Source organism: Lissotriton vulgaris, chromosome 1_1 (assembly GCF_964263255.1).
Source record: "Lissotriton vulgaris chromosome 1_1, aLisVul1.2, whole genome shotgun sequence".
Classification (NCBI taxonomy): Eukaryota; Metazoa; Chordata; class Amphibia; order Caudata; family Salamandridae; genus Lissotriton; species Lissotriton vulgaris.
The window spans coordinates 1999752333-1999779241 of NC_141685.1; the positions used below are offsets into that span (position 1 = coordinate 1999752333).

The following is a 26909-nucleotide window of genomic DNA, read 5'->3' on the forward strand; positions in this document are numbered from 1 at the left end:
GTTCATTTTCTTTTCTCCACCGCCGCTTTGGTGTGGGGATGGGCTTGCCATTCTATTCAAAAGATTATGACTATACACAGAGATCCCCTACTACAGAAGGAGTAGTTTCTGTCCTGTAACTCCAGTTCTGTAGTAGGAGTATCTCTGTTATAGTCATAAGCGCCCGCCCTCCTCCCCGGTGGAGATAAATATTCATGTAAGGAATGCTACAGGTCTGGCGTGCTACACCTTCAAAAAGAACTGAAAGTAAAAGGGACCTGCTGTGCATTCTGGGATACTGGGAGAAAGTTCTGGAAAGTTCTCTTAAAGGCACAGTATCCTATTTAAGCCACATAATGGCAGCCCATGGGACTTGTCTATCCATGCCTTCCTCTCTATCATTCCAGAGTCTTTTTCTGGTAGAGGCAAGTTTCTCTATGGAAGAAACTGGGCAGGCTGTGTTGTGTGTGGTTTTGTTTGGTGGAATTTCTAGTTGAGGGTACTGTACAGTGTAGCCTGTGGATATAGGCTGCATTATTTGTCTTTAAATTCTCTCTTAAGTTGTCAAATCATGCAGAAACTGCAAAGACACTTAAGAGATTATTTTTGATTGCCGGGGTCCACGCACATGGGCGGGACTATTCACTAGATTATGACTATAACAGAGATACCCCTACTACAGAACTGGAGTTACAGGACAGAAACTACTCCTTCTGCACCCAATACACAAGAAAGGGCCTAAATCAGACCCGTCCAGCTACCGCATGATTGCCCTCCTGTACATCGAGGCCAAGGCCTACGCGAGTACCATCCTGGCAGATCAAGCAAATTGGGCAAGCACAGAAGGTCTTTTGCCACTCTTCCAAACAGGATTCAGACCTGGGGCTTCAACCGTGGTCAATATAACAGCACTTTCTTACCTAGTCCATCAAGCACGGTCGCGCAAAGGTTTTCCCCTCTTCGTCTGCTTCATAGATTACTCTGCAGCATTCGATGGGGTAGACCGCGCAATTCTTTGGAAGAAGCTGGCACTTTATAACATCAACCCAGCCCTGCTGAAAGCAATTCAGTCGCTGTATCAAAATACGTGGGTCAGAATCAAACTTTCGAGCGACTTCCCATCAGAGAAAATCGAAACGGACCGAGGCTTAAAGCAAGGGTGCGTACTAGCACTGCTGCTGTTTAATTTATACACAGCAGATATGGACCAAGCCTTGACGGGAGCAGCCTTAGCCACACCAAGGATCGGGAGCACTAAAATCCAGTTTATGCAATACGCCGATGACTTGGTTCTTTTGGATCATACCAAAATAGGCCTACAAAAGGAGCTGTCAGCCGTGGCAATTTATAACGATAAAAACAGGTTGGTGGCCAACCAATCCAAATTCAAAATTGTTATCTTCGGGCAATATCCGAAAAAAAACTAGCTAAATGGAGGCTTGGTCACCGGATACTGGGATCTACGCAGCAATACAACTACCTGGGCGTCTGGTACCATGAATCGGGGCTACCTGGTGCTCATCTAAGGAAAATTCCATCCAAAGGGAAAGCAATCACCTACGCCCTATGCAAACTACAAGCCAATTTATACAGCCCCACCACAATGGCAATCCAAAGAGTGCTAAAAGCAAAACTAATACCAGCCCTTAATTACGCCCTACAAGCTTTCCCTGGTAAACTAAACAATGACCTGGAAAAAATCAATTGCAGCGCATATAAGAGACTATTCCATCTACCTGCGTGCACTAGAAACACTCTTGTATGACTAGAATTCTCTCTGAACCAACAAAAGCTGGAAGAGATGGCTGCCTTGAGCAAATACTTCTACCTTACAACAGCGGCACATGAGGATACATTAAAGGCAGTCTTAAAAAACATCTTCCTGGAACCTGGGAACCCTTGGTCAGCAACCCTTACCACGGCTAAGGATCTCCTTAATCTAGCCACAGAGAACTGGGACTCCGAGCTAATCAATTATCCTGCCATCAAAAAGGCGATCATAGAACAAGTTTGCATTTGCTCTCGTGCATTGGACTTGGAGTCACTGGCAAAAAGAGGCCTCCACGAGTCTCTAAGTCTGCCGCATACAGTGCACAATTCTAAACACCATCTCACACAGGCGGTGGGCCGCCCAGCTTTATGCAAGATTTTAGCCTACAGATTACATCCCCCTGCCCCTCAAAGAATTATACACCATTGAACGGACCGGTTCAGTAATCAAGGAATGCAGGCTCTGCAAATATAAACAATAGTCTCTGGCCCACCACCTATTTTGCTGCCCGGCCCTGCGCACAGCTCGCAGCCTTTACCTTAGGCCCATCATCTTACAACTGGGGACACGTACCGCAAAGGAGGCGGTTCATCAATTATACACACTGAACTCCGTAAAACAGATGGCCATATTTGGTAAATTTATCCAACAGACTCGCACTAAGCTGATGGCCCCCTCGAGTTAAAACGACCAGCAAGACTATGGACATTACCCCTTTTAGCCCACAAGTTCCCAGATTTTAATCATACAGATTTGCCTTAAAGAAGATGACTTCCCTGTCCTTTTTAACTTTAGCTATTTTTGTACCTGTATTTTAATGTAATGGTTTTTAGTAACCAAACAATACATTCATTCATTCATTCATTCATTCATTCACATACACACACAGGTACTGTCACAGGTGACAGGTTACAGTTAGGGTTAAAAAGTTTGAGAAAGTAGAAATTCATCAAAAAAGCAAAGGTTAACTGGGACCTTTTAGTTTGGAAATAAAATTAAAAGAAACCTTAGTAATTCACTGAAAACACCCAAAGTTACAGGGACATTATAGTTAGACTCTCTCGTACAAAACCATTGAAATTCAGCAGTTATAGTTACCGGAGGTAACTATGACTTGCGCCCCTGCAATGCACTGCTTATGACCTCACATGTTATATCACTCATGACATGGTCAGTGACATCACTTATGACATCACTGATGTACACTTAAATTACATCACTGATAGTGGCATCCACACAACCACTCATCTCCTATACAACCTCTCATACACACCCTCACACGTGCACATAACTTCTCACATACCCATTCGCAGACTCATTCAAGTACTTGCCCAACATGATGGTTCTTTCTGGGCTGCTCGCTTTGCCCTGGTGGGACTCCTTGTCCCAGGGTGTAACTGTAAAAAAAAAAGGTTAGTTTCAGTAGATCCTCAAAGTCATTCCTGGCCACGGCCTCCACCTGCATCCAGTTGGTTTCCAACTGCAGATTACACATGAGAAAAATGTTAGCTGTCGCCACTGCTTGGCTAGCTCCTCTATCTGGCTCATTCAACAACAAAATCTTATTTGCCTTTCGAATGAGGACACCACTGGGCTGTTTGGGCCATGCTCCCAGTGTTGCAGCAGGCCGCTCCCTCCTCGGACGCTCCACCGCTCACCCTTACCAACTATGCCTCTCTGGAAGGTTAGGATGCGTACCTTCAAGGTTTTTTCCATCAGAGGCAGATTGACGCCTCTCCAACGCACGTCACACACTAACCGCTTGGAGCTGTTATCCAGCTTCCTGGCTCTGAAAGCCTTCCGCTTCCTAGTGCGAGAGGAATCAGTGTTAGCGTGTACAGACAATACTATCACTATACACTATCTCAGCAAGCAAGGATGTACATGGTCACTGTTGCCCAAACAAGCACAACACATTTGCGAATAGGCCATTCATCATTGCGTTGATATTTCTGCCATACATGTTCCAAGGGTCTCGAACATCATGATGGACTCACTCAGCGGATCCGCCTAGGACAACCACGGGTGGGATCTCCACCAACAGACCCTGGACCACATCTTATGCCTGGGGGGCCAACCATACCTGGATTTGTTTGCAACGCCTCTCAACCGCAAATGCCTATACTATGCAATCTGGCTTCCCCACAAAAGAGTGTGTGGAACTGCTTTCGATGAACTCGTCAACAGTATTTGCATTCTTTTTTCTGCCGATTTCTGTTTGTGCCTCGTCTCCAGTGGAAAATGAGGTTCTACCCATGTCACATCCCACTCATTGTGCTCAGACAGCTTCTCCGACCGTGGTGCACGGGTCTCCTCCTACAACCTTGCTGTGAACCCATCATGCTTCGCCCTCTGCCACACCTTCTGACAGTGCAGTACGGACGGATTCACCATCCGCATTCCTCAGGCCTCAAGCTTGCGGCTTCAACCTGAGCACTCTGAATTTGCTCACTTGTGCATTACCTCAGACTGAAGGGAGGTTTCTTGCGAATGCAAGAGCTCCTCCACTACTTAGACATATAAACTAAAATGTAAACGCTTTGGTATCTGGTGCGAGTCTGTCTTTATCAATTCTGTGCACGCTACACCAGAGCGAATCCTACCTGTTTTTCTCCTTATGGCAAAGTCAGCCCTTTTCTCATTTCGTCTTGACTGGCTTCACTTCTCGTTTTCACCATGAGGATTCAGGTCTCTCTATTCCTCCCATATTATTCGCAAGTACTTTTAGGGCCTCTACAGGATGTGCCCGCCCATCGGGCGTTCCCTGCCTACTTGGCGTCTCATAGTCGTATTGGCCCAGCTTCTCAAAGCTTCTTTGAACCAATCCATTTCACGGATTCAACATTTCTAACATAGAAAGTTTCCCTCCTACTCGCTCTCGCGTCTTCTCGAAATGCGAGTCCTATGCAAGCTTTTACCATCAAACATATTTACCTTCAACTTCCATATGACTCTCTGGTACTGCGCACCAATCCACTATTTATACCACAAGTTCTATCTGACTTTCACCTTTATGAACCAGTCATCCTATGACACTTTCTTTCCAAACCCTGAGTCTTTAGCGGAGCGCACTCTACATTCTTTAGATTCAAACGATGTATTAAATTCTACATACAATGGACTGCTGCCTTCGCAAGCCAGACCACCTTTCTTGTGTATGAGCGGATGCGTTCAGTGCATCCAGTGACCAAACAAACCGTTGCCCCATGGTTTGACATCAGCTATCTCTTTGTCATACAAAGATTGGCAAGCTCTTACCTACTCCGGTGAGGGCCCACTCGACAGGGGCAGTTTCATACTCCACTGCCCTATTCGCTGGAGTGCCTCTCCATAAGATCTGCAGAGTGGCAACGTGGTCCAGCAGACGTATGTTTCACGAGGCACTACTGCTGTGGGTCAAGCGGTGCTTCAGAATTTTTTCAGGTAAGGCACTTTCGCATCAGTGTACCATTAATAGTGTTTGTTTAAATATGCGATATGTTCATACATTACAGTTGTAACCTTTTATGGATATATTGGCTATTGCTTGCTATTCTATTCAAGCATGTGAATCTATGAAAGACACCCCAATACTGGAGAAGAACAAAAGTTACTTACCTGTAAACTGTGGTTCTCCAGTATTGGTGTCTTTCATAGATACACATACGTCCCACCCTTCCTCCCCTTAGAGGCTCTCTTCTTCTCATCGACTCTTTTGTCACGCTTGTGCTACGAAAATGTGAGGGCCTGAGCTTCTGAGGAGAAGGTTCTAGAGGGTGCGACAGCCTGATTAGCTGGAATTTGGACTATCATAAGGACATGGATATGCCAGTGAAGTGGTTCTCCCTCAATGCTTCCTTATGTGTTAATAATGTTCTATGGTACTTTCAAGAATTCTATTATTAAATTCTATTTTATTATTATTATTATTATTATTATTATTACTATGATATATATTTTTATATATGTTATTTTTTACTACTATTTTATGTACCGTGGGACTCCCACTCCGACAACGGGGAATATTCAAGCATGTGAATCTATGAAAGACACCAATACTGGAGAACCACAGTTTACAGGTAAGTAACTTTTGGTTATATGAGTGAGCTTCAAGCCTTATTTTCCAAACCTCCCTTTCTTGCTGTCCATCCGGACAAAGTAGTCCTCTGTACTAGGCCCTCTTTTCTGCCCAAAGTGGGTACATCTTTCCACATTGGTCAGACCATCACATTGCCCACTTTCTTTCCTCCTCCGCACTCTTCCAATGAGGAGGAGAGACTCCACTGTATGGACCAAAACGTGCGCTGCCTTTCTAACTTGACCGCACTAAAGACTTCTGGGTGGAAGATCAACTCTTCTTGAGTTATGTGGGCACCAAGAAAGGTCGGGAAGTGCACAAACGTGCCATCTCTTGATGGGTTGTCCTATGCATTAAGATATGGTATTCTTTGGCTAAATACTAACGTCCAGTAGGACTGCATGCCCACTGTATTAGGGCGACGGCAGCTGTTACTGCCTTGTGACGTTGAATACCCCTGGTTGACATCTGCCAGGCAGCCACATGGGCATCCCCGCACACGTTTACTAAGCATTACTTTCTGGACAGCAAAGTTCGTAAAGACCGCTTTTTCTGCCGTTCTGTTCTCCAGGACTTCCTGGTGTGAACTTAGTTCGCAGACCCACCTCCAGGGTTGGGATTGCTAGGGTATCTATTCTAAGGTAAGGATCTCTATAACTACGGTCTCTTCCAGATAAACAAGTTACTTACCTTCGGTAACGATGTATCTGTAAGAGACAATAGTCGTTATAGATTTCTTACTGCCACACCCATACTCCCTGTTCTGTGAATTGACTTCTATTCCCCTTGGTCCTCATCTACTCGCAGCCTCCCTGCCATCCACTTCTTGAACCATTGAAATTGGGCCGCTTGATAATGTGCCTCAAAATCAGGGGCTGCCAACCCTCCCTTCTGCCTAGGACGTATTATAGTGTTCAGCGCCACTCTACGCCTCCCAGAGCCCCATAGAAAACCCGTAGCCATGGTTTTTAGTTGGGTAAAATACTTCCCCGGTATCCATATTGGCAGTGAGCCAAAATACTAAAGTAGGCGGGGCAGGGTTACCATCTTTAGCAACGCCACTCTCCCCACTACTGACAGAGGCAGAGTCCCCCAAAAATAGAAGTTGCTCTTAGTAGCTCTCAATGCCCGTCCTATATTGCCTCCAAACAAGTCAGAAGGCTCATGATAAATTCATAACCCTAAATAAGGCAAGCAGCTGCTTTACCATCTCACATCCAGCCAGCAATTCTCGGGCACCTTGTAACTCCTCAGCAGCATTGGCGAGGAACCTTAAAAGGTCGTCAGCGTACAGGGCAATGTAGTGTGCCTGACCCATCCCGTCCCCTTTAATACCGCGCGATCGGGCATGGACAGACAGTGGTTCTATTGCCAGAGCGAACAGGAGGGGAGACAACGGGCAACCCTGCCTCGTCCCCCTACCCATGCTGCAGGCCTCTGAAATCACGCCTCCCGTTCAAACCCTGTCAGTCGAGCGGTTAAATAGAATCTGCGTCCACGCCACAAATCCCTCGCTCAGTCCAAATGCCCGCGGGACCATGAGCAAATATGGCCACTCGAGACTATCGAAGGCCTTTTCAATATCAATCAATAGTATGCATGCCTCTCCCTCCTCACCAATCGAATTTGAATTTAGAATTTTAGTTATTTATAAAGCGCACATTTACTGAGCAGTTTCTTGGCGCTATAGGATTTCAGAGCTGAGGAAGACATCAGGGGCTATGGACTGAAAGCTTGCTGGAATAGAAAGGTCTTTAGAGCCTTGCGAAACTCCAAGTAGGAGGGGGAGGATCTTAGAGGGAGGGGAAGGGAGTTCCAGAAGGTAGGTGCGAGTACTGAAAATTTCTGGCCACCGGATCGTTTTTTCTTGAACCGAGGAATGACTAACAAGGACTTGGCCGGGGAACGTAGGTCTCTAGTAGGGCAGTAGTTAGTGATGGCGGAATTGATAAGCGCAGGGGCAGTGCCTGCCCGGGCTTGAAAGGTAAGGCAGCCAAGTTTGAAAAGGGCTCTTTGTTTGATTGGTAGCCAATGAAGGGTATTGAGGAGGGGGGAGGAGTGATGGTATTTCGGTAGGCCATACACCAGGCGAGCTGCCTGGTTCTGCACCGTCTGAAGGCGTTGAAGTGCATAGGCGAGGGCACCATTATAAATGATGTTCCCGTAGTCGATCTTGGATAAGACCATGGCCATAACAATCAGCTTAAGTGCTGAGGGGGAGAAAAACCGGGATAGTTTCCTGATGGTACGTAAAGTGAAAAAACAGGAAGAAACGACAGAGCTAATGTGGGTGTGAAGTGTCAAGTGGTGATTGAGCATAATTCCAAGGGTCTTAACAGAGTGGGAAGGAGTGGGATGGGGACCAAAGGAAGAGGGCCAGAAGGAAGGTGACCAGGGATTGCCGCCGCCTCCAGTCAGAATCAGCTCCGTTTTATCCGGGTTGAGTTTGAAATGGTTTGCATTCTTTCAAGCCCGGATAAACAGCAGGACAGACTGGAAGCAGGAGGCTCCTAGTGAGGGATCGGAAAAATTAAAAATGAGTTGGAGGTCATCAGCATAGTTGTAAACTGTGACCTCCATTTGTTGAAGTGCAAAAATAAGGGGAAAAATATAAAGGTTAAATAAGAGAGGGGAGAGAGAAGAGCCCTGGGGAACCCCGCATTTCACCCTGCTGGGTGGGGCCGAGAATTCGGCAAGAGGGACCGCCTGAGTGCGCCCCTCCAGGAAGGATCCAATCCAGGTAAGAGCCTGGTCCCCTATGCCCGCCGCCCTGACACGGGACAGAAGGATGGAATGGTCTACCGTGTCAAAGGCGGCGGACAGATCAAGGAGGACCAGGGCCTGCGGGATGTTAGTGTCGAGTCCCTCCCTGAGTTGGTCCATGACTGAGATGACCACCTTCTCAGTGGAATGCTGGGGGCGGAAGCCTGGTAGTTGCTGCTCTCTATAAAGGAGCTGAGTACCTGGGTGACGTGTGACTCTGCTACTTTTCCCAGATAAGGGAGGAGGGAAATGGGGCGGTAATTAGCAGGAAGGGAGGGGTCGGCTCCTGGTTTTTTTAATATAGGGAGAATTGTAGCTGTCTTGAAGGGGGCCGGAACAATGCCAGAGGTAAAACAGTTGTTCAAGAGAGTAATGGCAGGGGAGGGGCACGCAGAGAAGAGCTGACGGAGGATGCGTGCTGGGCCGATGTCGGCTGGGGAGCCCGACTTAACACGCCTAAGCAGCAAGAGCATGGATTCTCTTGTGAGTGGGGGGATAGTGGTGAGGGACCAATTATTGTCGGGAGGTTGAGGGGGAGAGAAAGTGAGGGGGGGAGGGGGAATATTGGCTTTGATGAGGGCAATCTTATCAATGAAGAACTTGTTGAGCGAGTCACACAAAGCCTGAGAGGGGGGGGATCTTGGGCGAAGTTCTGTCCGAGGATGCCAGTTCGTGGACGGTGGAAAATATCTCACGAGATTGACATTCGGCCGCTAAGATGCGCCCCGAAAAGTACTCGGTCTTGACTGTCAGAATGGCGGCTTTATATCAGTTGACACAGCATTCGTATATTCGTAGCCGTATTCCGGGAAGGAATAAACCCGGCCTGGTCCACATGCACAAGTGCAGTCATATGAACCATCAATTGACTGACCAAAATACTACTTAAGATCTTATAATCAAGGTTAAGCATAGCGAGGGGGCGATAGGTGACCTGTTCTCAGGAATCCCCCGCGCCGCACGGCCACCAGCTGTGTGTGTGCCCCTCGCCCCTGCTCGCAGCCTCGTTGTGCCGTCTGCCTTGCCGCCCTAGCTGCCTGCCTCGCTGTCCCTTGCCCCAGCAGTTCCGCAGTATTTTTTTTGTAATTTGCTGTATTGTTGTATTTTGACTGCCTTATTGTATCAACGTGGTTGTTTTCCCCCGTGCCTTGCCCGCCACGCTCCCCACCGGCGTTCACGCGGCCACGCCCCCTTTTGTTCTGTGTCCTCCTCGCTCCCGCCTCCCAGCTGCTCCTCCCTCCCACTTAGCCTTAAATGGCGACCGCGCAGACGCGCAGCGGGCGCGCCGATTGTGCGCCAAAGGCAAGCCCGTCTGCGCCTGTCCGCGCCTGGACCGTGCCCAGTGCCAGGACCCCTGGCCCTCACCGATGCAAGACGACCCGACAAACCTACGACGCCGCTGCCCTCAACACACTCCATGCCGGCCGGAACCCCACCTGCTGCTTGCCTCCCCGAAACGCATTCACGGACCCTTCACCTGCAGAATCTGCAAGTTCACCTGCCTCCGAACCTGCACCGCGCCCGCCAAGCCATGCTCCAGCAGCGACCTCAAGTGCATCCTGCTCAACACCCGCTCCGTCCACAGACATGCCGTGGAACTCTGGAACCTCCTCGACACAACATCACCAGACATCGCCTTCCTCACGGAAACATGGATGAATGCGTCCTCAGCCCCCGACATCGCCATCCCGGATGGGTACAAGATCATCAGGAGGGACCACGTCAACCAGACCGGAGGAGGCATCGCCATCGTCCACAAGAACACCATCCGCATCACGACCTACTCCAATGACACCTTCGCCGCCGCCGAGCACCTCCACTTCCAGATTCACACCGACCCAAAGACAACCCTCAGAGGCACCCTCCTCTACAGACCCCCGGGACCACGCACACAGTTCAGCGACGACATCATGGACTTCATCAGCCCTCACGCCCTCCCCTCCGCCGACTACATCCTCCTAGGGGACCTCAATTTCCACCAGGAGAACAACAAGGACCGCAACACCGTCGCCCTGCTGGACGACCTCGCCAACCTCGGACTCAAGCAACTGGTCGACACCCCCACCCACTACGCCGGCCACACGCTTGATCCCGTCTTCTCATTCAGCAAGCACATCACCTTCAGCCACTCCACTGGACTCCACTGGACCGACCACAGCTGCGTCCACTTCAGCTTCAGAAAAACGACAACCCACCACCACCTGCAACAGGTTCCTCACAGGAGCTGGAGCAAGAGCACCGCCGACCAGCTCACCACCTCCCTCAGCCAGAACCCACCTGCCAGCACAAGGGACCCCAACAAAGCAGACCGCAACTTCACGCAGTGGCTGATCGCCTGCGCCGACGACCTCGCACCACTGAAGAACCCTCTCAGCAGACCCAGAAGCAAGAAGGCCCCCTAGTTCACCGATGAACTCAAGGACTCCAAGAAGACCTGCCGCACCCTCGAGAAAGCCTGGCTCCTCGACCAGACCTCTGACAACATGACCGCCCTCAAACACGCCACCCGCAAGCACCACCAGCTCATCCGCACCACCAAGAAGAAATCACTGAAGGAGCGACTGGACAACAACGCCCACGACAGCAAGGAACTCTTCAGCATCGTCAAGGAGTTCTCCAACCCCAGCACCGGCAACAACAACATCACCCCTTCACAAGATCTCTGCGACTCTCTCGCCTCGTTCTTCCACCGCAAGATTGCCGACATCCACAACAGTTTCGGCACACCATCCACGCACCCAACAATCGAACCCACGTACCCCACCGCCACCCTCCGCACCTGGAACACGGTGACCACCGAAGACACAGCCCGCACGATGAACACCATCCAGTCTGGATCTCCAACCGACACCTGCCCCCACCACGTCTTCAACAAGGCCGACTCTACCATCGCACCCCAACTCCGGGACGTCATCAACACCTCCTTCAACACTGCCACCTTCCCAGAGAGCTGGAAGCATGCCGAGCTCAGCGCCCTACTGAAGAAACCAACAGCGGACCCCACCGACCTCAAAAACTTCCGCCCCATCTCGCTCCTCCCTTTTCCTGCCTAAGTCATCGAGAAGATCGCCAACAGACAGCTAACCGCCTTCCTCGAGACGAACGGATCCCTCGACCCCTCGCAGTCCGGTTTCAGAGCCAACCACAGCACCGAGACCGCCCTCATGGCAGCCACCGACGACATCCGAGCCCTGCTCGACAACGGGGAAACAGCGGCATGCATCCTCCTGGACCTCCGCAGCGTTCGACACTGTCTGCCACCGCACCCTAGTCCAACGCCTCAGCAACACCGGCATCCAAGAGAAGGCACTGAATTGGATCATCTCGTTCCTCGCCGGAAGAACACAGAGTCCGCCTCCCCCCCTTTCGATCCAAGGCCACCAAAGTCATCTACGGCGTCCCGCAAGGATCATCACTCAGCCCCACCCTCTTCAACGTCTACATGAGACCTCTTGCTGCCATCGCACGCCAACACAACCTCAACATCATCTCCTACGCCAACGACACCCAGCTGATCCTCTCCCTCACCAGAGACCCCGACACCGCCAGAACCAGCCTACACGAAGGGATGAAAGACGTCGCCGAGTGGATGAAGAACAGCCGCCTGAAACTGAACTCAGACAAGACGGAAGTCCTCATCCTGGGACCATCACCCTCTGCCTGGGACGTCTCCTGGTGGCCCCCAGCCCTGGGCACCGCCCCCAAGCTAACAGACCACGCACGCAACCTGGGCTTCATCCTGGACTCCTCCCTCTCGATGACCAGACAAGTCAACGCCGTCTCCTCATCATGCTTTCACACCCTTCGCATGCTTCACAAGATCTTCCGATGGATCCCGACCGAATCCAGGAAGACGGTCACCCAGGCCCTCGTCACCAGCCGACTGGACTACGGAAACGCCCTCTACGCCGGAACCACAGCCAAGGTACAGAAAACACTCCAACACATCCAAAACGCCTCCGCCCGACTCATCCTGGAAATCCCCCGACGCAGCCACATCTCCGGCCACCTGAGGGACCTGCACTGGTTCCCCGTCAACAAGAGGATCACGTTCAGGCTCCTCACCCACGCACACAAGTCTCTCCACGACCTGGGCCCCAAGTACCTCAACGACCGCCTGACTTTCTACATGCCCACCCGCCAGCTACGGTCTACTAGCCTCGCCCTCGCCGCTGTACTACGCATCCGAAGAGCCACCGCCGGAGGCAGATCCTTCTCCTACCTGGCGGCCAAGACATGGAACTCCCTCCCCATCCACCTTCGGCTGACCCAGGACCACCTCGCCTTCAGGAGACAACTCAAGACCTGGCTGTTCGAGCAGTAGCGGACCCCTTCCCCCAAGCGCCTTGAGACCCTTCCGGGTGAGTAGCGCGCTATACAAGTGTTATGATTGATTGATTGATTGATAGGCAGTGCGATCCTACGTTGGTTTATCCGGCTTGAGGAGCGGTATAATTACTGCTTCTCTAGTTGAGCTGGACAAGTAGCCATCTTGCTTTGATCGGTTGTAGAGGACCAACAACTGGGGGGGGGGCCAACAAATCCACATACGTTGCATAGAACTCAACCGGCTACCCATTGGTGCCGGGGGTTTTGTTCCAGGCCATACGCTTTATGGCTCCTCTGATCTCTCCCAGCTCCACTGCTCGACCAAGGACCTCTGCATCCTCTGCCTCAACCTGCGGCAGTTCAATGTACAGGAATCTCCCTTGTCTAGAACTCTTGGATCTAGCCGACTATGGTACAGTGTAGTGTAGTATGCCAGAAACTGCGTGTTGATAGCCTGTTACACATATTGTGATGTCACCCTCGCCTCGCGGCTCTAGAATCGGTGTCCCCCTGCGCGCGGGTTGGCCAGCCAAGCCAATAGTGCCCCAGATTTGTCCCTCTCTGCGTGTGCCCGTGCTATTTATGCCCTATAGTCAAAACACCTTAACCTCTACCTGCGCTGCCAACTCCTCCATGGCCTCCACGAGATCCCCCTGTCTAACCTCACATCCGGGTCTTTCCCTTTCTACATCCCTGATCCTTAGTTCTGCCTTCTGTACATCATTCAGTAAGGTTTTACGGAATCCCACCGCCTCCCCGATGCATCGACCTCGTATCACTTCTTTAAATGCATCTCCCTCATTCTGTAGGCTAGTGGACGTATTGGTGTTGTTCTGGAAGTACTCCTCTATAGCAGTACCTATGGTGGTTCTGAAGGTCTGGTCCCCCAGTGTTTCCGGCCGAAGACTCCAGTTGGGGATAGTGGACCTAATTCTAACCCAATTTAAGGACACCAGTAACGGGTTGTGATCAGATGTCGTCCTGGCTAAGTACTCACTCGCCACAATTGTCATATGCACATCTGGGTAGCAGAGGATAGAATTCAACCTTACATGCAGCTCATGTAGAGCTGAGAAATGAGACTAGTCTCGTTCCCCTGGGTGATGAGTCTGCCAAGTGTCCATCAGTCCCCAGTGCTGTTGCCAGTCCCGTTGTGTTTCTGTAATCCTACGTGTGGGAGCGTCAGGGAGTGGTGGATGGGAGCGGTCAAGGTCCACATCAGAAACACAATTGAAATCTACCCCCAGGAGCACAGGGCCCGTTAAGGCCGTTGCCAGGTTCTGCGATAACTGTGCAAAGAAAGCAGATTGTTCAATATTAGGGGCATATATGCTTCCTATCGTAATATACCGGCCATCCAGGCGCCCTACCACTACTGTGTATCGGCCTTCGGTGTCTGCCGGATACATTGAAATGGCACCCCTGCCCGCACTCCCATCAAGGTCCTTCTTGCAAAGGCCGAATATGTAGTATGAAACACCAGCCCCCTCCAACGGCGTTGTAATGCTGCCCCCTCTGTGTTCGTCAAGTGGGTTTCTTGTAGTAATGCAATTTGCACTCCTCTGCGCACCAGGTAGGCATGAATTTTGTGTCGCCGGCCCATAGTGTGCATCCCCCTAACATTCCAGGACATAATTTTGATTTCTACGGAGATGCCCATGGCTCCAAATCTAGGCCCTGACCCCAGAGAGCCCCTATAGCGACATTTCTGACCCCCCCTGCCCCCCACCCATCCCCAACTTCAAACTTTACCCAACTCTCGCTCCCCAGGACAGGTATACGAAAACAGGCCCCCATCCAAACAAAGACCATCATACAAAGAACCATAGGAAGAAGGTGGTGCGTGGCTCACCTCCGTTGGTCCCAGAACCCCCCCCCCCCCCGGCCCCCTGTTGGAGCTAATTCACCCAATGGGACCCCCTACGTCTTGTAGCCCCCCCTCAGTGTGTAGAGTGGGATCCTAGACCCCGTGGTTACCACCGGTATCTTACCATCTCGTGCCGTGTACCCTCCTCAAGCTGATCACCCAAATAGTCCAGCTGCTGTCTGTGGAGTAACGTCCGGCAGGTCAACATCGGAGAGTCCCAGCGCACTGCTCGTTCCCAAACTCTCCACCCCATGCGCTCTCCTTATCCTTGTCATTACTATTCAGACTGACTTTGCCTTGACTAATAGCTGCCACTGCCAAGACCGCTCTGTCTCGTTCCTGTCGTCGATCAGCAGTGGAGATGGGTCTCTGTAACGGTGACGAGGTGGACAACTGAGTTCGAGGAGAAGCCGACTGTGGCGAGCGTGCTCCAGTGCTGGCACGGCTTTCCAACCAGTCCACACAGGCTGTGGGGTGAGAAAGAAGTGCGTTTCTGAGTTTGCAGTTACTCTAAGGCGGGCTGGGAACAGCATGGCATACGAGAGATGAAGCTGACGTAACTTTCGCTTGACAGCCAAGAAGGAAATTCTCTGCCGTTGTACGTCCCGAGTGTAATCGGGGAACATCATCACCCTACTATTCCCGATCTGCAGATTCTGTTGCTCCCGGGCTCTCTGTAATATGAAGTCTCTTTCCCTATAATGCAGCCGTCTCACCACCAAAGGACGGGACGGAGCTCCAAGTTTAGACGGACGCGCCGGGACCCTGTGTGCACGGTCCAGCCCATCGAAGGGGGTTAGAACCTCTGGTGCCACCTCCGTTTAAGCCAGGCTTCCAAGAACTGAACCGCATCAGCTCCCTCTTCACGCTCCGGTACGCCTGTGATAGGGAGATTATTTAGTCTTGAGCTACCTTCAATGTCCTCAGCCCTCCTCGCCAGCACTTTGACTCTGTTCACCATTTCTTTCAAAGAGTCTCGCAGGTTTGCGACAGTATCCGGTAAATTTTTCATGGTGGTTTCGTTGGACGTAAGCATGAGCGAATTTTGCGGATCTCGCGTTCGCGAATTTTGCGGATTTGCGGATTCGCAATCCGCAAAATCCGCGAATTCCCGCGAATTTGCGGATTTTTTTTTTTTGTGTTCGCCCGTGTTTCTGCCAGTTTGCGAGGGTTTTGTACACTTTAGCAAATTGCGAACTTACCTGTTGGGTCGCAAGTTTCGCGAACTTGTTGTTTCTACGTGTCCAGCCTGTTTGGGACACTCTTCTTCATCACTGCCACTCTCTGTCACCACTGCCACTCTCTGACTACTCATGCCACCCTCTGGCCCACCCATGCCACCCTCTGTTTCATCACCACACCCTCTGGTTGTCCAGTGTACATTATTTTCGGCAAAGCAAAGCACACCTTCCCTGCCTCAAGTGACCTGAATTAATTTGGGGCTGATTAATGTGTCACAGAATATTTTTTTAGCTGGCACCTGCTTCCTTAGTGCGCCCTGATTAGTGATCTTTTGCACTTGCTAAGTGCTTTCATTGTTGCAAAATTAGTTACAACACCTGCCCTTCCCCAACTGACAATAATGAATTAGGGGCTGATTAATGGATTTTAACTTCCAGCCTGGCTCCTGCTTGTCTCCCTTAGCTGTAATTCAGGACCTTTGTGGCATATGTGTAACTATTCTGAGGTTCAGAGCAGGGTCACATAATAGTTTCAACTGGCAACTGAACTCTGGAGGGGCCCCTCAGGAAGCACTACAGGAAATGGCTACTAATGATGAGCCTGAACTTTTGAACCTGGTAAGTAGTTACTTTCAGTTTTGCTAAAATCGTATTTCTGCAATTTTGCACTTATTCGCGGGGCGCGAACTCACGCGAACTCACGCGAACAGTGCGAGCAGTGCGAGCAAAATCCGCTGCTCGCGGATTTGCGGATTTTGCGGGAGATTCGCAAATCTGGCGGATTGCGGATTTCCCGAAAATCCGCAAAATCCGCGAGCGGAACGGATTTTCCGCCCATGCCTAGTTGGACGCTACTCTCTCTTTGGGCTTTCGGTGGTCGTCCTTCAACAGGGTGAGATCCGAGCTGATGGCGTCCATCCGCCCCTTTAGGGCCTCTCTCAAAGCTATAATAGCCTGCTTGATATCCCCCAGTGATGGGTCTCTGGGTTGTCCAGGCTCTCGCCCCCCAGTGGCAGCGTCTTTGTCATCTGCGTCCTGTTCTGATTCCTCCATCGGCAGGACCTCAAAACCCTTTTTCCTGGACACTCTGCCCATCTTGCGACTCGTGGCCAGCAGACTTAAACTGTATAAGGGAACCATGCTAGCGTTTGTCGGGAAATGAAGTCCCCGGAATGCAGAAAACCAGGACAAGGGAACCCAACTCACTAAGCAACCTGGGTCTGTAAATTGTCAGAAACAGTGGTTCCTGTGGAATAATAATCGAGTCAAATTACTTTATTTGGATACTTGATAAAGCATACCATAAAAACACAGTCATGATTTATACAATTTAAAATGATGAAAAAAAGTTTCATGCACAATCATATCATATCACAATTGATTTCCGCAATTTAAAAACATTTTTTTAAAATACAGTAATGGAGGCAATTATAAATTCACCATCTAAAAATTGTAATGCCAGATAAGCAGGACGGCATTGCCTCAAACCCAATTTTTTCAGCACCGGTCCAATCCATCTTTTTATAGGGCTAAGGTAAAATTTACAAAAAAACAGGATGTGTAAAGAAGATTGTGCATAAAGGTCGTCACATGGGCATTTACATAGGGTTCTCGACCAGTCATTCAATTCTGGGAAACTTAGTGACCTAAATATGATGTTTAACCTAAAGAGCGTTAACAAAAATCTTTCATAGACACTGGTAACCATCATAATGTATGGCTGAGTGAGCTCAAAGGCCAAAGTGAGATGATGCACTTGAACAGTTGGTTTATCCATTTCGAGCAGTATTCTCTTCTCGATCAAATATCTCCTACAATCAGACTTTAGGTCCTTTCTAGACACATTGCATAATGTATTGGGATCGGAGTAATATTCCTGGTGACCTAGATGGCTTACGAATGATTTAACGTATTCTAGCCATCTGATACTTTTCACTCTGTCGAGCCCCATAACATCTTTTAATATGTAACGATTAAAAAACGGTTAATCTGTAGTCCATACCCTATGTCACAGGAGGACGGGCTGGATTTCTATCATGTCCTCCAGATAGGGTAGACCAAGTTCGACATGACAGATGAAATTGGACGTGCTGTCAGGTACAGACAAGAGGTATTTAGGGAACGCATTTTCTATCGTTTGCAATTAGTTAACATTTGTGAAACCCTAAATTCCTGCTCTGTATGTAACTATCGCAACACATTTTGCCAAATGTATGTGCAATTACTCCACTGGGGGCCGTTTTCCCAATTGTCTGCTAAAATTGGCTAACACTGTCCGTGACTTACTAAAAAGAAGCCTTCTGGATTTAACTGCACTATTCCAAGATCCTGATTGATCGAATAAAAGCCATAAATATGAAAATTATTTAGTACTCTCTATTGCCTTATCGTTGATAAAAATGGTGTTGCTCTTTTTTTAAAGTCCATAACCACAATTCATAGTGAATGTTTTTGAGCAATTGATGGTAAAGCCTAGTTTGGACATGAAGTTTGTAAAAGAGGTAACTACCCTTTGAAGGCCAAGTGGCGTACGAGACATAAGAACCGCATCATCTGCGTAATGGAGTGCAGGGATAGGGCGGGTTGCAGCTGACGGTAAGTCCCTGCACTCCTTTACCAGGATGGGCTCTATTATTTATGTACAAAGTGAATAAAAAGGGGGCAAGCTTGCAACCTTGCCTAACGCCTTTCCTAACTCTAAAACTATTAGTACATTCACCATCCCGCCCAAATCGCACCTTTGCCCTAGCACCCACATAAAGCTGCCTTAAGAAGGAAATTAAAACATGGTCCGCCCTCTGATCCCCTCAAATTGACCATAACTTTTCATGGACAACGCAATCAAAAGCAGCCGTTAGGTCAACAGAAGTTAAAAACAACCTTTCTCTTTTAGCTTTGTTGTACATTTCCAGTATAATGTATAGGTTTAGTCCCTGATCAGTGGTCCCCAGGCCCTTACGAAACCCATATTGTAGGTCACTAATGATACTGTGTTTATCTGCCCAAGCCTGCAACCTCTCTAAAATGACTCGTTCCAGGATCTTCACTGTGGAGTCGAGTAATGAGATTGGGCGATATAGTTAAAAAGTTGCACCATTGCATTGGAAGGTTTAAAACAATGTCAGAGGGCTAAGAAACCACATACACCTATGGTTTTAGTTTGATACAATTATATTTTATATTTTACAAACAAAATTCTATATACGGCTTCAATCCGGATCACCTTTGGATGCCTGTCCAGCTAAGTGTCTGGCCAGGGTGGCTTCGGCAGTAAACAGCTTGCTGAATCCCTTGCTCAATTTGTCATTGAGCTCCGGGGTGGTGCCTCGAGAATGGAAACACGCACTCATTCTGCCGCTGATCAAAAAACCTCTGCTAGATCCCTTGCAGCTGGCTAACTATAGACCGATCTCCCTCCTCCCTGCTCTGGCGAAGGTGGTTGAGAAACATGTTCAGCATACTCTTACCACCTTTATTGAGAATAACAACTTGCTCCATGATTCTCAGTCTGGTTTCCGTGCCAATTATAGCACGGAGACAGCCCTCGTTGAGGTATCCGACGCCATCAGGGAGACGCTCGATCAGGGGGGAAAGGCTATGTTAGTCATGCTGGACCTGTCAGCGGCTTTCGACACCTTCCCACACGCAGGTCTCCTTTTAAGACTCAGGGAGATAGGACTGCGAGGGACGGTGTTGGATTGGTTTCAATCCTTTCTAGCCGACCGTTGACAGGTGATCTGGGCTCCTCCGTTCTCCGCGGTAATGCCATCGCTAGAGGTTGGGGTGCCTCAAGGGTCCATTCTGAGCCCCACCATCTTTAACATCTACATGGCCCCTCTGGCGAAGGTAGCGGAGGCGTTTGGGGCCCGGGTCATCTCATACGCTGATGACACCCAGCTCCTGTTTACCTGCAGGAAAGAAGAGGTCTTTGACGGCGACAGAATCAAATACTGTCTGAGTGCAGTCTTTGCATGGTTTCAGCGGCACAGCCTGAAATGCAACTCGGATAAGTCTGAGCTGCTCTCTTTCGGCTGTGCCCCTGACCCTGGCTGGAAGTCGTGGTGGCCCCTGGACATGTTCCCTCCTGAGAACTCATCATCCCAAGTGAAAAACCTTGGAGTGGTGTTTGATGACGGCCTCTCTTTCCGACCCCATGTTCTGGGGCTATCTGGGAAATGCTTTGGCATCCTTAAGATGCTCAGGAAATTCCTCCCACTGCTCTCCCTGCAATATCGCAAGACTGTGGTCCAGGCGCTTGTGGGGTCTCGTTTAGACTACGCAAATGCGCTCTTCGCAGGCCTGCCAAAGTACCTTCTATCCAGATTGCAAATTGTCCAAAATTCGGCGGCCAGAGCCATATTTGGCCTGCCAAGGAGAGCTAGTGCCTCATTGCTGCTAAATAGGTTGCACTGGCTACCTATTGCTAGCAGAATCAGGTTTAAAATCCTCACGCTGGCTTTCAAAGCCCTCCACGCTGTTGGCCCCAACTACATTAGGAAGCGCACCGCTTTCTATGTCCCGCGGAGGATGTTGCGGTCAGCCGATTTGGCCAAAATGGTTGTACCTGCTGTCAAACGAGTCCGGATGGGAGGTCGGTCTTTTCAATATATGGTAGCTCGTTTTTGGAATGAGCTCCCTCTCTCCCTCCGTAAAGCTAATAACCTCTTGGCTTTTAGGAAGGATCTGAAGACCGTGCTCTTCTCCTTGTAATCATTGTGACCTTTGCGTTTCTGCCTTTCTGTCTCTGGGTTTCTCAGGCCTCTTTGCTAAAGCGCCGGGACACCCCTTGGAGTAGCCGTGCGCTCAAGAAGTGCGGCTATAACATAACATAACATAACATACAGTGAAAAAGGAAAATGTCCGTAGTGTCCCCAGTGACAATCTGGAACCTAAAATATTGGTGACATAATTGTGACATTTTACAATGTTTCCAAGGTATCAAAAATGTCGACCATTTAGCAACTCCATGTATAATATACAGCAGCTATATACAATAATACGAGCTGTTAATGGTTCGCTTTCTTTTGTTGTCGATGACGTTCTGACCCTATACGTGATCTAGGGTCTCATCAGGACCTATGGATTTAGGGACATATAGGAAAAGAAAAAATCATAAAATAAGCATATGGCCCATGTACAATTGTGACCAATTTGATAAAAGGTCATAAAATCAGAAAGTACCTGAATGGTAGAATAAGCAGCCATGTGAGGTGTATGTGCCAACAGTGGGTGAAGGAGGAAAAGGAAATGGAGATAGTCACAAGGACACCCAGCTGGATACTGATTATGTGAGAAGAAAAACAAAGAAGAATATTACGTATAGGGATGGCAGGCAAGCTGGCAGAGATGCTGTAAGGGCTATCTGTACTAATGATAATACATAATAAGGGAACCTTACCCCAAGTGAGAGTGAAGGCTGGCACTCTATGGGTAGCTGAGCACTGTTACTGTGTTGATGATACACAGAGACTTGTATGAACTCTTTGAATAATGGGGAACAATTAGGGCCTGCGCACTTAAGGTGTGGTTCTATAAAGTGAGTACCTCTGGTGACTGATTTTACCTGGAGTTGGTGTTAATCACAAGCGGTGCTGTTGCACTGATCTGTGAATCACAAATGTTCAATATGGTGGTCTGTACCTTAGAATAGCGGGGGGGCCAGAGTTGCATTTGGTTTTTAGGTCTCGCCTACACAGTGTGCATGTAGCCGTCGTGCAGCTCTTTTTACAAAGCACATACTCGTGCTTGTGGCAGCATACGCCTTGCGGGAGCGCGCATCGGCGCGCCACAAGCACACGTATGTGCTTTGATAAGGAGCAGACTCACTGCGCATATAAGGGTAAGCATTATCTACACAGGAGTGATTGTAGCATGGGCAATCTCTGGGGCTCCCCCTAGGGGAAAGTCAGTAAACGACATGTGAATCCTGTTCCACGTTTATGGACATTAACGGGACTAGGTTGGAGACGGATATAATGCTTACGTAATACACATTTAAGAGGTTTATAATGTCAATCTCATGATATTTCGGGATCTTGGGCAGGGCTCCCCTCTTCATTAATGTACACTTATACATCTATTATCTACCCACCATGTCTGCCACAGTCCAAATCACAGCCCTCTCTCCTTCGTATCAGGAACTACTTCGCCTTCAAAGATAAAGTGAATAGGAAAAACCTCACTTCAATTTTGCAAACGTGAGTGACCATTCCTGCCTCCCCCTGGGCACTTACCATCTGCATCACTGATGACGGAGGGGGGTGCGACTAGGATAGGGAGGTGAATATGCAAAGTGCCGTCCTAAGGCTCATACGTTTTTGCTTTTTCTTGTTTTTGGGAATAGATACATCCGGGCTGTATATAAAGCAGCAATTATCGCTACGTTTGTCTACTCTTCACACGACCTGCTGAATCGTCCATGCTCATCTCGGTAGGTCCCTATGTTGTTTTTATACTACTTTCTATCCGCAGGATTGCCATGACTCAGTATGTATTTTTTTTCGTTTTTTCCGTTTTCTTCGTCTTTTTTGAAAAAATTGTAAGGGCAGAGGACAGCTCTGCTACTGGGTCTCTATGGTTATTCTTCTTCCAAATGCCTATTTCCAGATTTAACCTCCTGTATGTTAGAAACAGGAATAGATAGGGACTAAGTGAACAGAAAGTATTGACCATACAACTTTGTAACAGGTTTGTGGAGGCTATGGCCATCGGCCTGGCCCTATTGGCGCTTTTTGGTTTTGTGTACCAAAATTGAATTAGATATTGTAATATTGGCAGCTAAGTTTTTTAATTTGTGACTATTGTTGCTCGGCTGAGCATGTAAATAGTTCATGATTTTAATTGTATGTTTATATGTTTTGTTTTGTCATAATACAGCCCTGAAGAAGTCCCATCTGGGACGAAACGCTTTGGCTGTTCTTTTTTACAAATGGAACAATAAAGAGGATTTTTTAAAAAAATTGGACATTACTCTTAGTGTCTTTGTAACAAACTTGTGACTTAGTTTTCACAATCCTTACATGTGGTGCACCTGTGCTTATAAATTAGCATACATGCAGGCATTCATCAGCATTAGTGAAAGTGCTTCTGAATGTCCTTTAACAATTCCGAATTGCTTTCAAATTTTAGCCTTATATCCACATTGTTTTAAAATATCGGCATTATGGGCGTGGCTTCGAGGGCGACGATGGCGGACGTGGCTCCTTAGAGGTCCCGCCGGCCCGCTACTTATCCTGTAGATTTATCCTTCCCCGAACCTGCAATTCTTCCTACAGTGACGGCGGAGACTGCTGGGGACGGAGGGCACCCTCCGGCGCTGTATCCGGGGCCCCCGATCGCCGGCAGGAGAAGCTATTGGTGGCGGCGGCCGCCGGGCCTGCTCGCCGCGTGGTGAGCCGGGGCCTCGATTTTTGCCTGACCCTGCCTGCTAGCTCCGTGCGCCGGGCGGCCTGCTTGCTGGTGGGCCCCCCGTGTCCTGGACGGCTGGTTCCTGGCTGCCGGAGGAGGGGCGGCGGAGTCTCCTGCTGCTTGTAGGACCGGGAGCATTGCTGGGGGTCGTGAGGAGGCGGCGCCGCGAAAGGATTCCGCGGACCCCGGGACGGTCGGGTCCCCCGGGGCTGCCGGTGGACGGCGCAGAGGCGGAGCTGGTACTGGACTGCCGGAGTACACAGTGGAGCGCCTCATCCGTTTTGCCGGCCTGCTGTGGCCCTGTGGTGTGGCCCCGGGGGGAGCCGGTACAGTGAACTGCTTGTGCCCCATATTCCCGTTGATCCGATAGAGCGGACTGCGGCGCGTCAGCGCCTTTCTCGCCCCCCCAACTCTGGGGCCAGAATTGGTGGCTGGTGCAGCCCGAGGGAGCGGCGTTGCCTGGTTGCCGCGGCCTCGGGGCCCGGTGGTGCCTGCCTTCCCGCGGCAGTGAAGTGCTCTATGAACTGAGGTGAGCGGTGGTGGCTGGTGCGAACCTGCGGGGGCCCCGTGACAGTGGGGGGCAGAGCCGACCGCTACATCTGCTATTGGGGGCCCTGACTGCCATCTGGAGCCGTCGATCGCTGGTGTCTGGCGCGGTGGTGGTAGGCGGGTGCGGCGCAGTACCCTGCAGGACTTGCAGGCCCCAGTCTCACCCTGAGTAGTGGCTGATCTCGGAGGACAGTGTGAGGAAGACCTGCCACAGAAGCGAGTCGGCCCGCCGCACCTGTCTGGACCATGATCAGAGGCGGGGGTGGCACGGGCGCCACCAAGCAGGGGACCATTGATAAGTTCACCGGTCCAGGTGGAGGCTCGGGGCTGCCGGGGGTGGCCAGGGCGCCGGACCGGACAACGCGGCTTTGATGGCGGCCATCGCGCTGCCAAGAGACCTGTTGGATGCCAAAATTGGCGCGGTGGGTGCCGATGTAATGCTGCTGCGCCAAGACCTCCGCAACCCTGTCGCCCGCATCACGGAGAACGAGACCAGGGTCGCGGGGGTGGAGGGAGATGTCGGCGCTTTGAAAAAGAAAATGGCGGAGATGGAGAAGATCCAGAAGGGATTGGCTCTTCGTGTGGAAGATGCAGAGGGGCGAGCGCGAAGGAATAACCTGCGCTTTGTAGGCTTTCCGGAGGATTGCGAGAAGGGACCCATGGATGCCTTCCTGACGAGGTGGTTGGAGAGCTGGCTTCCCCCGGACACCTTGTCATGCTGCTTCGTGGTGGAGCGAGCGCATAGAGCCTTAACACCGGAACCACCGGTGGGGGAACAGCCTCGGCCAATCATCGCAAAAATCCTGAACTTCCACGATAGAGACACCATACTCCGGGAAGCAAGGGTCAAGGAGACTTTGCTGTTCGACAATCATAGAATCATGTTCTTCCCGGACTACACCAAGCAGGTCCAGCAGCAGCGCCATTCCTTCCTGGCGGCAAAGGCCAAATTGCGCGGCCTTAAAATCCAATATTCATTGCTTTATCCGGCCCGTCTGCGGGTTGTCTTCAACTCCAAAACCCACTTCTTCGACTCCCCGGAAGACGTATTCAACTGGACAGATGAGACGGTCAGGATCCGACCGAACGCCCAACCGGGACTGAGCTCTGAACCTTCGCGAGGTTCATCGCAGGAGAGGAGCGACCCCGCCGGCAAGGGTAAACTATATCGGAAGTCTCGTTCACGACGACGGTCCCTGTCCAGGGAGGGCCATTTGGGTGAAACACAGCCTGACACTGATCAATCTGGCAAAGAAAACTGAACACCGTATGGATCCGGCCTTTGTCAATTAACCCTGGTCTGTGGATGGACTCTATGGAGGGCTTAGCTCTGGTGATGGAGCGGACGACGACTGGTGCAGTATGACTTGGGCCTTGGTGGGGTTTTGGGGCCTTCGCCGGGCTGGCGCCTGGTTACTGTGCCCTCCCTGTGCACCGGATGCTTGGTACAATGGGGTTCGCGGTACTGTTGGTGGGCTGCCTAGTCCTCCCAGGGTTGGGGGTGGTTCTAGGGGGCGAGCCCTGTTAGTTGGGGGGAGTAGTTGGGATCCATTGGTATGGTGGGTTTTAGGCGCTCTGTTTTGGGCCTGAAGCTCCACATGCCGCGACAGGTACTTCAATGTTTTCTGAGGTATAGGGGTGGGGGTGGGTTCTGGGAGTTGGGCTGTTGGGGGGTCGGGACTGGTGGACGGGGACAAGGGGGGTTGTGGGTGTTCTGAAGGGGGTGCACGTGACTTCTGATATTTTGGCTTGTGTGGTGTGGGAGTCCTGGGTCGGGCCCTGGTGGTTGCAGAGATTTGTTCATCGAGACTATGGTTAACACCTCGGGGCAGGAACCTGCTAGTGAATGTCCGGGGGCTGTTGGATAAGATCAAGAGGGGGGCCGTGTTGCGCTGGGATTAAAGGGACTCGGCTGATGTAATGCTCCTCCAGGAAACACATATGTTGGGTACTAAGGCACTGAGCTTGCAGCGATTTGGCTTCCACCAGGTATTTCATGCAGGGTTTTCCAGGGGCTCGAGGGGGGTGGCCATTCTTGTCCACAGACGGCTGTCATATACCCACGAGCGTCACTGGCTCGATCCCCAGGGTCGGTATGTGTTTGTGAAGGGGAGGATTGGAGCGGAGCCAGTGGTGTTTGGCAGTGTGTATGCCCCCCCCCCCGCTGCAGTGGTCCTTGGCGGAGAAACTGTTTGACCTATGGGCCGAGATCCCCCGCTCCCTAGCAGTGATCGGTGGTGACTGGAACGATGTAGTGGATGTGAGTCTGGACAGGCAGAGGTTGCAGGGGGTCGCGGCTGCGGCCTCTCTTACGCGGCTAAAGGCGATGATGGATGGGTTGGGGTGGGCGGATGCCTGGAGACACTTGCATGCCAGGGCGCGTGAATATACCTATGTGTCAGCAGTGCACGGCTCCTTCTCACGCTTGGATTGTGTATTTGCGCCAGGGGCTTTCCTTGACAGGGTGAAATGGGCAGCAATTCGGCCTCAGGGGCTGTCTGATCACTCCCCAGTAGCAGAGCAGATTGACTTGCGCAAGACACGCCAACCATTTCGGTGGCGGATGTCCTCATGGCATCTACAGCAAGCGGCCTACACCCAGCATATGCGCAGTGCGATTGCCCACTATTGGCAGGAGAACCTGGCGGGAGGGGTTGACGCGGTGACGGTGTGGGAAGCCATGAAACCCACTATGAGAAGTATTGACGTTGCCTGGTGCGCTGCTGCCTGTCGTACTCGACAGGAGATCATTGTTACAGCTGCAGAGCGGGTGGAGGTGCTGGAGAGACGATGCCGGGGAGAGGGTGATGACGTGGCGCTGCGACTGCTTCTCCAGGCGCAACAATCCTACGCCTCGGTGTTGCTCGACGAGGCTCGTCAAGCGTGGCTGGCTACGCGGAGCAGGGTATACCAATGGGGGGACAAGTCCTGCACCATGCTTCATAGGCTTTGTCAGCAGACGCTACAACCAATCACCCTACCTGGCCTCACTGACGGGGAGGGGAC

General features: G+C 50.6%; 1 protein-coding gene across 10 annotated transcripts in view; it reads left to right on the top strand.

Moving 5' to 3' along the window:
- UPF2 (UPF2 regulator of nonsense mediated mRNA decay) overlaps positions 1-26909 on the top strand; it is a 1606401-nt gene that overhangs the window by 92708 nt on the left and 1486784 nt on the right. For 4 of the 10 annotated variants that reach the window (XM_086919929.1, XM_086919938.1, XM_086919934.1 and 1 more), the window contains exon 1: positions 22291-22377. The exons of the other annotated variants lie outside the window; for them this stretch is intronic. In XM_086919929.1, the coding sequence (XP_086776055.1) occupies positions 22366-22377 (12 nt within the window). In that variant the 5' untranslated portion in view covers positions 22291-22365. Of the gene's footprint in view, positions 1-22290; positions 22378-26909 lie in introns of those variants that run through there. 10 annotated transcript variants of the gene reach the window in all.